This window comes from Bufo gargarizans, chromosome 1 (genome assembly GCF_014858855.1).
Source record: "Bufo gargarizans isolate SCDJY-AF-19 chromosome 1, ASM1485885v1, whole genome shotgun sequence".
NCBI lineage: Eukaryota > Metazoa > Chordata > Amphibia > Anura > Bufonidae > Bufo > Bufo gargarizans.
The window spans coordinates 144,270,744-144,284,385 of NC_058080.1; the positions used below are offsets into that span (position 1 = coordinate 144,270,744).

Below are 13,642 nucleotides of genomic sequence, written 5' to 3' on the forward strand. Positions count from 1 at the left end.
ATGAAGGTGCCACTTGTCTGGATGGTGGACATGCTTGTGTTTGTTGGTGGATCTAAAGGTTCTCCTTACTGGTGGTCTGTCTGGACTGTCCAGAGCCTGTTTGCTGAGTGTGTGTGCCCTCATGTAACCATACCAGGGGGAGAGAAGCTGAACTGGATCGCACATCCACAATGCTATGCTTTGATCTAACTCGCTTATCAGCACTATATTAAAGTGTACAGCCCCCAATACTGCATGCTGTACAAGAGGCATTAGTGTACATTTTGATCAAAAGGCATAAGCCCACTCACCACGCCAAGGTCGCCTCTTTGAGTGGGACCTACTCTGACAAGAAGGCGCAGCGCAGTGCGGTGACAAAGCGGCACTGCCCTGGTAGGCGGCGGGACCCAGGAGTCAAAACAGCAACCCTGCTGTCCGACAGTGCCACCCATGGCACTGGGTCCCACCAACCCACCAGAACAGCACCACAAAAACAAAGGCCACCACGCAGTACTGCACCATGTGAACAGTTGTCTAACACAACATGTCCATTGCTATCAGGAGCTACAGGTCAATGACCACTATATGCAGACTTGTTTGATTAAAACCACCTGTGCCGAATGGGAGGAGTGCTGATACCAGTAAAGAAAAAAATAGACCATTAATATGCCCTCATGTAACCACTGCCCCCAACATCTCCTAATAACTAAGTCAGAACGGCCTAGATGGTGGCCAATTCATTGAAAGGATCATACTGCTTGTTTCTGTCCAATGATGCCACACCAAAATCAGTGCATATGGCCATAGCAACCAATCGGAGATCAGCTTTCATTCCTTACTGCTCTGCAAAAATGAAAGCTTTGCTCTGATTGGTTACTATGGGCAACAAAAACCCGTTTACTGTTAGTGTTGATGAATGAAGCTAATTTTCTGCAAAACAAAACACAAAATTCCACCTAAAAAGCACAAAAATGCATTTAACAATTAAAAACACTAGTGTCTTATGGACTAAAAAAATAAATAAATAAAATAATATATGCACTCACGAGACATAAGTAAGTGAGTGTAAGCTATCCGGCACAATTTGAGTCATCGGGTTCCAGTATTTTAGTTCTATGCCCCCTGGAGCCTCTTCGAAAAATTGGAGACTTCCCAGGTTTCTGAAAAGCTGGAGCATCTTCTGCTCAGTGCATGAGCGCTAACAGTATGTGGCACCAGGATAGTGCGCCATTACACTCCCCCTGGTACCATACCAGAACTCTGCTGCCTATAGCAACCAATCACAGCACAGCTTTCATTTTACCAGAGCAGTTTGAGAATAAAAACTGAGCACTGATTGGTTGCTGTAAGCAGCAGTTTTTTTTTTTTTTTTACAGTTTTCATAAATGAGGGAAGCCCTATTATTTTTGCTGCCAAGATTAACCTAAACTATATGGCTGTTCATAGGGGGAGCTCTATCAAAACTGGTGTAAAGTAGAACTGGCTTAGTTGCCCAGCAAAGCCAATCAGATTCCTCCTTTCATTTCTTCACAGCTCCATAGGAAAATGAAAGGTGGAATCTGATTGGTTGCTATGGGCAACTAAGCCATTTTTCCTTTACACCACTTTTGATAAATCCGCCCCGGACAGTAACCTGATGGATCCGGTTATAATCAGCCTTGTGCTCAGTATCCCTCCTCAGGTGTCACTGTAAAACATCCACTATGGTTGAAAGTACCTCCATACGTTTTTGATGTGGTAACAACTATGAGGAATATACTGTACATCACTCCTCCGAGGCGCTGTCTGCCCGCTGCCTGTATGAATAAAGTTTTATGGGTTTGACTGTTTTCTTCCTCTCGCAATGGCTTTCTGGGAGGTGTAGTCCAGTGACGGTGTCCTCCCTTCCCCGGCCCTGGTGACTGGGAGCGGCAGGAAAGCAGTGAAGAGAGCGCGGTGGACGCTGGTGCTCTCCGGTGAGTGTCCGGGCGGCTCTGCTTTCTGCTTGTTTGTGGGAACATGGCGGGAGGCTGTGCTGTGTGGCCGGGCTTGTCCTGGTTATACTCGTTGGGCCTTGTGTGCAGATCCCGGGGGCTCATCGCCAACATTCAGATGTAGCCCCCCTACTGCTCAGTATATGTAGCCTTACTGGAGCAGGATGTCCGCCTGTAGTGACAGCACCCTGCCCCCCACTGACAGGACCTGGCCGCTGGACTGCAGGCTCCAAAAGACTTAGTGTGTGTATATAGATATACTGTAGTCGCTCCATAAGTCCCCCCCCCCTGTGCAGTGTGATGGGGGACAAGCCGAAACCACACACAGGCTAAACCCTTGTTCCCACGGCCACATTTACCAGTTTGTATTAGGGTACTTTCACACTAGCGTTATTCTTTTCCGGTATTGAAATCCGATAAAGGGTCTCAATATCGGAAAAAAACGCTTCTGTTTTGTCCCAATCCATTCTGAATGGAAAGCAATCCGTTCAGTGTGCATCAGGACGTCTTCCGTTCCGTCCCTTGTACGGTATTTTTTACAGCTAAAATTCCAGAACACTACCGCACTTACCTTGAAATGTATTAATGCCGGATCCGGTACCAAGTGTTCTAACAACTATAGTGTGAAAGTACCCTTAGCGTGACAAGTCCTGGTCTAATGAGCCTAAGGCCTCCTGCACACGAACAAGTGCACCCCGTTGCCGGATTGCGGACCGCATTTGCGGATCCGCAATACACGGGTGCTGTTCCGTGGGCATTCACTTGAATGGGTGCGGAACGAAAGCACGGAATGGAACTACTACGGAGTGCTTCCGTGGGGTTTCGTCCCGTACTTCCATTCCACAAAAAGATAGAACATGTCCTTTCTTTTTGCGGAACGGCCGGATCGCAGACCCATTAAATTTAATGGGTCCGCTGCAGCTGCCCCACGGACGGTGTTCGCGCATTGCGGCCCACAGCACAACCACGGGGTGCACACGTTCGTGTGCAAGAGGCCTAAGACATGCATAAGTATTTCAGTCCGCAAATCCGGAGAACATGTCCGCCTTCCTTGTACAGCCCCCATTTTTCTCACTTACATAAATAGAAATGACTATTCTTGGTCACAGGATTATGTTCTATAGTTTTATCATTTGTAGAACGGCCACACAGATCCCCAGATGCGCATGGCCTTCCAGAGATGAGTGGGGGTCAGTGTGCTATCTGTTTGCAGACAGATGAACTGTGCATGAAGCCTAAATAGCTGCGTCCTAGATGCCTGTGATAGTGAGCGAGCTGGTCACTGGACGGCCGGACTTCATAATATGGCCACTAACATGAAGCCGCATGACATCGAGCTGGTAATAGAAGGCTACTTTCACACTAGTGTTTTTACTGGATCCGGCAGGGTTCAGCAAAAACGCTTCCGTTACTGATAATACAACCGTCTGCATCCGTTATGAATGGATCCGGTTGTATTATCTTTAAGATAGCAAGGATGGATCATGAAAGTCAATGGGGGACGGATCCATTTTATATTGTGTCAGAGAAAACGTATCCATCCCCATTGACTTGCATTTGTAGGTCATGCCGGATCCATTTTATTCTGCATCCCTTGACGGAATGGGAACGCACCCGAATGGAACGGAATGCTTTTTGGAGCAATGACAATGAATGGGGACAAAACGGAAGCGTTTTTCTCCGGTATTGAGATCTTATGACGGATCTCAATACCAGAAAAAAAGAAACGCTAGTGTGAAAGTAGCCTTAATCCTCAGGCTCACTCTACGCACTTAGGCCTCGTTCAGATTTCTGTGTTATTTGACATCCCTGAAAAAAATCTGTGTTTCATCCGTGGAGAATCAGTGTTTGCACCGTGTGTCCATTTTTTGCCCTCTGTGTGTCATCTGTATTCCACGAACGCTGCTAGGCTGAAAATCCATTTCCAGAGCATCTCCTATCAGTGAAAAACGTACCAGGTACGGATGCCGTCCAACAGATTCACAGACTTCAATAGACGTGTTTAAGTCTACATCACGGACAGTGGCAATGTGCGTTCTGCATTTTGCGGACCGCACATCGCCGGTACTTAATAGAAAATGCCTATTCTTGTCTGCAATTGCGGACAAGAATAGGACATGTTCCATTTTTTTTCGGGAACAGAATTGCGGACCCGGAAGTGCGGATCCGGGCAGCACATCGTGCGGCCCCATAAAAATGAATGGGTCCGCAATTCCGTTCCGCAAAATGTGGAACAGAATTGCGGACGTGTTAATAGACCCTTACCCAGTGATTTATTTATTTTTTAATGTCTGTCCACACATCAGTATATTTTTTACTGACCACAGGTCAGTGAAAAAGTCACGGAGATCTGCACTACTTTGGTTCGTGACATTAAAGTCTATGGGTCAGTGTAAAATCACTGACACAACACAGATGGCATCCGTATTTGATCCGTTTTTTACTGACCACTGATAGAAGATACTCTGGAAATAAATTTTCAGCTGAGCAGTGTCCATGGAAAATGGATGACACACGGAGGGCAAAAAACATAGACCAGGACCAAACACAGATTCTTCATGGACATATTCACGGATGAAACACAAACAGATTTTTCACGGACGTCAAGCGAAGACTGGTCCTGGACAGCGCCTTTAATGGCCAGATGTATGCCAAAAGAGTGCCCTGGTTTTCTGGGACTTTCATAGTGATGGCCTATCCTCAGGATAGAAACAAGTGTTCGGTGGAGGTGCTGGGAGTCAGACCCCATCCCATAGGCCTTCAGTAGTGAAGTGTCGGGAAACCCCTTTAACAAATGGGACAATTCCACAGCTGCTGCCACAGCTTGTCTGGTTCACCACGGCCCCATTTCTCCGTTCTTCCTCTCCATTCCCCTTCATCCCCAGAGGCATATTAATGGACTAACATTTTTATAGACTCATTCATTTTGGGTTCTAATTTTGGCCATTAAGTAAATTACCTGCAGTGTATTCAGACCCTGCTCTCATTCTAGGGTGTGACGTAGATGTGAATTCCACTCCAGGAAGATGACCGCCATAAAGCACGCCCTGCAGAGGGACATATTTACTCCCAATGATGAGCGTCTTCTGAGTATTGTTAATGTCTGCAAGGCTGGGAAGAAGAAGAAAAACTGCTTCCTCTGTGCCACTGGTAAGTTATCTGCTTAAGAACCTCAAGCTAAAGGAGTTAAAGGGGTTACCTGGGATTTCAATATTAAAGGGGTTGTCTCATCTCAGACAATGGGGGCATATTGCTAGGATATACCCCCATTGTCTTAAATGGACCCGCGCAAATTGGTGGCTGAATGGGAGCGCACCGCGTATGACCGGCCACCGCTCCCATTCACTTCTATGGGACTGATGGAAATAGCCAAACCAGCGCTCAGCTATTTTCGACGGCCCCATAGAAATGAATGGGGGGCGGCTGTGCATGTGCAGTACGCTCTTCATTACTTTTGGGGCTCCGTTCTCGCTGGGACCCACACCTATCAGACAGTGGGGGCATATACTAGCAATATGCACTCATTGCCTGAGATGAGACAACCCCTTTAATGGCCTATCCTTGGGAAAAGTCATCTATATCGGATCAGGGGTGCTCTGACTCCTGCCCCCCCCCCCCCCCGATCCGCTGTTTGATGAAGCCACGTCACTCACAGGAGCTCTGGTGCGTGCTGTGGTCCTTTCACAGCTTACTATGCCTTTAGTAATTATCATAGTTTCGTTTACATTTTGGGCACATAGTGATATTGTTTCACTTGTCTCCATGTGGAGTAGTTCAGCCACAGCACTTGCCATGGGGCCCGGGGGTTGAGGGGGCCCAGTCGGTTGCAAGAACATTACGGCTTCTTTTTGCTATATTGTGGGTTTTCTGTTATGTGGCGCTATTATACATACCTTTAATTATTGCTACATATGCTGTTTTGTGTAATTTTCTTACACTAGGTGGTGGGGGCCCCATGAATTATAGTTTCGCCTCTGCACACATTTATCAGGCCTTCTTCACACACACTTTATTTAATTTTTGTTAATAATAGGGCCGCAAAAGATACAGACAGCGCACCCGTTTGTCTGTTCCGTTACATCCGCAAAAATAAAGAACATGTCCTATTCTTGTCTGCATTACGGACAAGGATAGGACTGTTCTGTTATGGGCTGGATGTTCCGTCCCGCAAAATGTGGAACGCGCACGGCCAGTATCTGTGTTTTTGCAGATCTGCAATTTGCGGACCGTAAAATGGCTACGGCCGCGTGCATTAGCCCTAAGGGAGTGCTCACATGAAGCCTTTGAAGTACGGTTAGAAACCATCTTGGCACCACGATGCGTTATATGGCTTCTTGGGTTTTACTGGTGAAACATGTAAAATAAATGTCATTTACATTTAAAAACGTTGTGGCCAGTTACCGCATAGCAGTTCTGTGTTTCTCAGATTTGGTTTTAACTGCACATGAACTGCTATGTGTGAATTCACGTGTCAGCTGAGTGATTGATCCGACAAAACCGCAGGACAGCTGAAGGGATGTCGGGTTCCCTGCATTTGTACAGTGCTTACAATGGCAGCTTAGGACTCATGCACACTACTCTACAGTATTAGGGTCCATTCACACGTCCGTGTGTGTTTTGTGAACGAACTGCACATCGCCGTCACTCTCATAGAAAATGCCTTTTCTTGTCTGCAGTTGTGGACAAGAATAGGACATGTTCTATTTTTTTGCAGAACGGAAGTCCGGATCCGCAAATGCGGACAGCACATTCCGGCCCCATTGAAAATTAATGGGTCCGCACCTGTTCCGCAAAATTGCGGAATAGATGCAGACCCATTTTGCGGACGTGTGAATGGACCCTTATGGGTACATGCAATCTCCGAATTGTACAGAGCAGTGGCCCCACACTAACAGAGGACTATAGAGCCGTACTGTACCTCTGTAAGACTGCGGTTTCATACGGAAGATTGTCAGCTCTTTCTCTTGAACAGGTTGTAGTCATTTTTGCTGATACATGGCAAGTCAGTCTAAGGATAAGCACTGCTGAGTTTTATTTTGGCATGGAGATGAGTCCATGTCCGTCATCACCATGTTCTGGTCAGTGAGTCCTCAGTAGAGATAATTTGAGAAGACCTTGTCTAAACATCAGCCTTCAGCCGGTCATGCTGTCTGACAGGTTGCCCACAGCTTCTGACGCTTGCCTAGGGACCCTATGGTTTATAGACCATCCAACTTATATCAGTGTGCCACTTGCTCACATTTTGCTAGGCTCTGTCCTCATGGTATTTCTCTCCTTGAATGGATGCTTCCATCAGAAAGGGGTCATTTTTAAAACTCAATATTTATAGAAAACATTTTTTTTATTTTTTTTGGCAGTTTTTCTTTCCTTTTTGTTTTACCATTGAAAATAAAATATAAGCTAATGTCCTTCTGTATCAGTGAGCACAAACGATTAGACCTCCTATATAGATTGGTATTGTCAGTTTATTGCTGCTGTGTGTTGCAGTAGTGACCCGCGTCCACCGCTTCTTCAGGCATGCAAGCGCACCATGTCACTTAAAAAAAAATATATAATCATAATACCCCATTGTCCATGCTGTGCTGGTGGCCTGGAGCCACTTGCCCTCCACTTGCCCTCCACGCGGCTTCCAGAGTCTGCGGCCTGCACTTCTAGGGCATGGATGCTCCCCAGCTCTTAGGGCTTTTGTGGAATGTCCAACCTATAATAGAACAGTCCGATCCTTGTCTGTAATGCGGACAAGAATAGGATATGTTCTATATTTTTGCAGGTGCCGTGGAACAGACATGCGGATGTGGACAGCACACAGTGTTTCACGGATTTGCACATATGCTGTCGGCACTGACCACTGCCTATTTCATGACCCCTCACTGCCCTGCACTGGTGTTTTGGACCCCAGTGGATCAGCTGCCAACTAATCAGGGACTCAAATCGATTAGTTGCTGCAGTGGATTCACACCCACTGCCCATTACACTGTAAGAGGAGGATGATAATATCTGAAAGCTAATCCTTATGGTCATAGTAGGTGTAGAATAGGGATGACAATATGACAGCTCAACTGCCTTGATTAGTGTAATGTGTTTTGCACTAATCTAGGGCGGCTCTGTTGATCACTGTGAATGGTCTGAATGAGAGAGTTAAAGGGGTTTTCCAAGACTTTAAAGGGGTTATCCAACCCCTGTAATGCCCCCCAAAATGCCTGGACACCTTATACAGGATATACTTTCCCTGGCACCTGTGTCGCTTCTGATGCCTGGATCAAAACTGGGGTGGGGGGGGACAGCTCATGGCAGGCTGCAATGGGAATGGGCCTCCCTAGTGACCGTGATGCTAGCGGGGATGCTGGGGAGCGGGGGTCCGACACCTGGGACCCCCGCCGATCAGCTGTTCCAGAAGGCAGCAGCCTTCTCTCAGATTTTCCGAGGCCAGTGATGACACGTTCATCGGTCACGTGGCCTAGGAGCAGCTCAGCCCCAAAAAAGTGAATGGCCTGAGCTGCGATACCAAGGGCTGCCGCTATATAAAGTACGGCACTGTGCTTGGTAAGCTTGGAGAAAGCCACTGTGCTGGTGCCTTCTCAAACAGCTGATCGGCGGGGGTCTGGGGGGTCGGACCCCCACCAATCATATACTGATGACCTGTCTAGAGAATAGGTAGTCAGTAATAAAGTCTTGGAAAACCCTTTTAAGCAAGACAGTATTCGTGTTAAAAGTCCAAACAAAGGAGGAAGTTAAAGATCCAGGACAGGAAGTAGAATACATGGAGTGACTTCAAAAAAATATATATGAGAAAACCATCAATCTGTGTTTTGTTTTTAATAAAATAAAATACTTAGAATATTCACATATTAGTTGTTAATACATGATTGACAAACTGTGGTGGCGGTGTCCCTTTCTTGCCCTGACGTTGTGTTGTAATGTCTTCTATGAAGGCAACTAATGAAGCCGCTCTCCTCTTACAGTGACGACAGAAAGGCCTGCCCACGTCAGAGTGGTGAAGGTGAAGAAATCTGATAAGGGGGACTTCTACAAAACACAGACCTCATGGTTACTCAAGGACCTGTCTACAGTGGACGCCAAAGATGCCCTTAAAGTAAGTTGTGTGTAATGATATTGATTCGATTCTCCCCTAAAACTATTCCCAGCCACTTTTCCTGTTACTGAGCTAATATTTGACATAGAATAAATCTGTACGGCAGCAGCCCCATAGGGTTGTGTGGGCACACTTTTATTTCTCATTTTATGTAATGGAAGTACATCTCAGTAGCATCATGGCTTCCATTTCTAACTAAGCCAAGCTCTCTGTGACATAGCTGTCTAGTGTTGAGCCGAAATGTTGTGTATCCACGTGGGTGAATAAAAGCATATTCTTCATTTTTTACTGATGTGCTGCCTTTTTGTAATCACTCTCCCCAGCCCATCGTCTTCCCCCAGGCCCTGTAAACAGTGTGTTCCGGGCAGGCGCTGACCTTCTTGGGCGCCAGCGGCCTTTCACCGTTCCGGCCGCCTCTGTTTGGCACTCCGCTCCCTGCATCGGCGTCCAACCGGAAGCTCTTCTGGTCGGCCCTCCTGTACACGAGGCCCTTGCTCTGTGGCCTAGTAGGTCGCATTTTCTGGAGGGTCAACGCCCCTTGCAGACGAGCGTTCCTCCCGCAGCGAGTCCGCATCATAGCACCCGTCCTGACCTCCCAGCACTGATGGGATTCACATAGCATTATATTGATTTATGATGCTATGTAACCCTTACAGTTCTGGAATGTATTGCATAACACTGGCATAATGCACTGGCACATCATCTCCATTTAAAATGAATGGTGCTGAACGGTCATACTGGACACAACCCATGGGCAGGAAAGGCACTGTTTCTGGGTAAAAAAAGAACCTTTTTTCTAATCCTGAACTTTAAGCAGCTATTAGTGCAAGCAGGTACTAGTAGAGGCCCACTGCATTGACGTCAGACTGACTTGAATCAATTGTGTTACAGGAAAGTCCAGATTTTGATCTCCATTTTGACAAAATCTACAAGTGGGTTGCCAGCAGCCCTGCTGAAAAGAACGCCTTTATTTCCTGCCTCTGGAAGCTGAACCAGCGATATTTGAGGAAAAAAATCGACTTTGCAAATGTCAGCTCCCAGCTTTTGGAAGGTATGTACTAAGGGCTAGTTCAGCTGTGTATGCAGAACTCTATTGGTGAGCCTTCTGTCATGTAAGGGGACGTTTACGTGGCAGCTTTTTAAGCGGAATTTTGGTGCAGACAGCCACGCCAAAATTTTGTTTAAAACCCGCCGACTGCTGCGTCCTCTCTGCCTCCCATACATCTCAATGGGAGGCAGCGGTGGCTAAAGCTGCGGCCGTGGCTTTAATGCCGCCACTCCGCGATCATCAGTGCTGCCTCCCATTGAGATGTATGGGAGGTAGAGAGGAAGCGGCCACCGGCGGGTTTTCTGTGAAACTTTGGCGCACCAAAATTCTGCTTAAAAAGCCGCTGTGTGAATGTCCCCCTTAGAATCGCTGCTCAAAAATGGAACTTATCTTCTGAGAGCTGGATGTATGTAGGCATCGGCCTCCAATTTGGGACTCCCGCACTGAGCGCCCAGCTGCTGTAGCCCCAGGTCATGGATAAGAGAAGTGTAGTATCCCAGTATTATCAGGCATGCACAGAGCTACCGGCATATGGCGTAAGCTGATGATATTGTGTAGTGAGAAGAATGAGTTTGCCTGTAAATAATTCAGTTTTTCTATGTTTTTAGTTGTTTCATAAATACCGCTGTTTTCCAATGGATGTAATTCAGTCTGCGGCTGTCTCGCTATAATACTCCTTTGCTTACTATCCTCTGCTCTTCTTTTCCCTTCCTTATTACCCTGCAGAACTGCCTAAAGTTGCTGAAGGTGGGTGATCTGACTTTTCTCTACCTTTTTTTTTTTTTTCTGTTTCTGGTATTTCCTGAACCTATACAGCAATCCTCTAAAACTAATATAATAAATGTATATCTAGCATACAGTATGTGGGAGATGCATCTTGTATAGGAGAGCAGGCGGAAGGAAATCGCACGCCCAGTAGTTGCCCTCCCCAGTGTCGTAAAGAGTATACAGGTGGTATTTTTGACAGTAGGAAGAATAGAGGGTCTGTTTTGTTGGCTTTCTATACGTTTGACATATTATAGTAGCAGTTCAGGGGAAAGCCGCTTTTCATAAAGTCTGCGCTCTCCTTATAGCTTCTTCTAGTAGGAACACATAGGGCTACTTGTAGATAGAAGCATCTACTATGGCGAAGGTGATTGCAAAACCTGGAGTGTTATTCTTAGAAACATGGAAAATATTTTTTGTGCATTGTCATCTTTTTTTTTTTTTTTATTACATTGAAAAAATACAGATGGATGAATGTTGCAGAGATGCCTACATGTCCTCAAACCTACTGTTCAATGGGAGCTGTGCTGTAGTAACCAGCTGTGTCCGCTACGCAATGGACAGAGCTGCGCTAAAGCAGAACAGCCGATTGGCAGGGGTGCAGGCTGTCAGGAGGGCCTATCCTGAGGATATGATGCACGGTTTAAGAGGGGTTCTCCACTTCTGACATTTACTGCTTGTTAGAAGGGTCTTTGAAATAAGCATAACCCACACTATCCTCCTGCTGGACCTCAACTGATCAGGTGTTATCGGTGTGGCAATCTAGAAGAAAGTGTTCAATATCCCTGCAGTGCCCCAACAGGGTAATGTAAGCATTACACACACTTCCTATTCAAATCAATGGGTTGTATGTGTGTAGCAGGACAGGACAGATCCTCCAGAGCAAGAGATGCTCTTCATTCTGGCCAAGAGGTGAGGATTCTAAACGGAGCCCCCTCTGTTACCTCAGAATTCCCAAATAGGGTATATGGAAATGGGTTTTCTAAACTGGACAATCCCTTTAAGAGGGATTTCAGTGGCTTATTTTACTCTGTCAATTCAGGCAAAAAGGGCACACAGTTTATAGGAAATATTATTCTATTTCTGTATTTCTCTTTTTTTGGAGATTGACAGAAAAGAAAAAAAATTCAAAAATTATTTTGGATAGATTATCCATATCCCTCAGCACCCTCACTGATCAGATGTTCTGGACTATACAGTGTACGGAGCTAGAAGCAGAAGCTCTGGGGTACGGCAGTCTTCTGCACAATGTATAGTTTCCTGCACTGTAGCTGCCCAAAGCTGAATGGTGGAGGTGCTGATCCTGAGGTCCTGAGGATAGGCCATCAATATCTGAAGTCCTGGACAACCCCTCTGAGCACATTGTAGTGACCATCAAAAAGCCATTGCCAGTGTGCTGTGTATACTTTCTTTAGTGTTTTCCTCATTTATTATTTTTTCTTTGGATATTTGAAGAATCTGTTCCCAGTGGAGAGAATCAGAGCGTGGCTGGGGGAGAAGAGGAGGCAGCCGAGTACCAGGAGCTGAATACACGCGAGAAGCAGGACATTGAATTCATGATGGAGGGCTGTGAATATGCCATTTCCAATGCAGAAGCCTTTGCAGAAAAGTTATCCAGGGAGCTTCAGGTTCTGGATGGGGTAGGACACATGATTAAGAAATACCAAAGATGGAAGTGTGCTGTATATGGAAATGACTGGCTCCTTTGGTCCATCCTATGAGGTGTATATCTGTTCCTGTGGACTGGGGCAAAAAAAACAAGACTTTATCATATACATACCTGGTGCCATTGGAGCTGGAGCAGTGTTTATGGATGGGATCTCCATTTATGCTTTATTGGATGCCATACTGCACTATCATATGACTTGGTTTTCCTATCGAAGGCTAACGGCTGTAAAGGTTCATGCAATTCTCTCTTTCCAGGCAAATATCCAGTCAATTATGGCCTCGGAGAAACAAGTGAACATCCTGATGAAGCTGCTGGATGAGGCTCTGAAGGAGGTGGACCAGATTGAAGGGAAGTTGAGCAGCTATGAGGAGATGCTTCAGAGTGTGAAGGAGCAGATGGATCATATTTCTGAAAGCAACCACCTCATTGAACTCAGCAAAGCCAATAGTGAGACCCTGCTGGGGGAAATTGAGTTTCTTGTTGTAAGTAATGATGGACAGTGCTTCTGTTTGTTGGGTATGTTACATGCAAGCTTTTGTTTGCCTAATTAATGGTTATGGACAGACACCTTTCATATGATACTTTTTTATTGTTTTTACTTCCAAAATGCAAAATTAAGCAACTATCTAAATGTAACCTTCAATAAAGGGGTTGTCCGCATAGCAGACACTTATCCCCTAGCCATAGGATAAGCATCAGATTGGTGAGATCTGGCCCACATTCTTTTTTTTCTACCTTTTTGCTTCAGAAGAGTGTGTGTAAGTCCTTCACCTAGCGGTTGGTGCTTTGGTTTCTGAGGGTCTCTCTTCTCTTGCTTCTTTCATTGTTAGAGATACAGGACAACAACCTCTACTGCTATGTGGCAGGTTTTTGTGGAGAGGATCTAAGAAGGTCAGCTCATGCAGGCTGTAGATAAGGAGGAAAGCACACGCAGGTCACTTTACAGGGGAAGACATCAGCATCCTGGACACACAGATCCAGCATGTATTGCTGAGAGGAAGAGACCCTCATTAGAAAACTTGGAGCACGTTACAAACTGAAAATCATTCTGCAAACTAACGAAGATTGATGTTTTTTTACTATATGTAACTACTTACATACAGTACGTAAAAATA

The 13,642-nt window shown here is 45.9% G+C and overlaps 1 protein-coding gene across 10 annotated transcripts in view; it reads left to right on the forward strand.

The window, feature by feature from the left end:
• The first annotated feature begins 1,826 nt into the window (after nucleotides 1–1,826).
• The window catches only part of EXOC1 (exocyst complex component 1), a 63,937-nt gene continuing 52,121 nt past the window's right edge, over nucleotides 1,827–13,642 (forward strand). For 7 of the 10 annotated variants that reach the window (XM_044299342.1, XM_044299369.1, XM_044299361.1 and 4 more), the window contains exons 1-7: nucleotides 1,827–1,934; nucleotides 4,945–5,102; nucleotides 8,915–9,045; nucleotides 9,937–10,096; nucleotides 10,820–10,840; nucleotides 12,314–12,498; nucleotides 12,782–13,009. In XM_044299342.1, the coding sequence (XP_044155277.1) occupies nucleotides 4,979–5,102; nucleotides 8,915–9,045; nucleotides 9,937–10,096; nucleotides 10,820–10,840; nucleotides 12,314–12,498; nucleotides 12,782–13,009 (849 nt within the window). In that variant the 5' untranslated portion in view covers nucleotides 1,827–1,934; nucleotides 4,945–4,978. The remainder of the gene's footprint in view (nucleotides 1,935–4,944; nucleotides 5,103–8,914; nucleotides 9,046–9,936; nucleotides 10,097–10,819; nucleotides 10,841–12,313; nucleotides 12,499–12,781; nucleotides 13,010–13,642) is intronic. The other 3 variants (XM_044299352.1, XM_044299392.1, XM_044299404.1) reach the window with 1 other exon arrangement.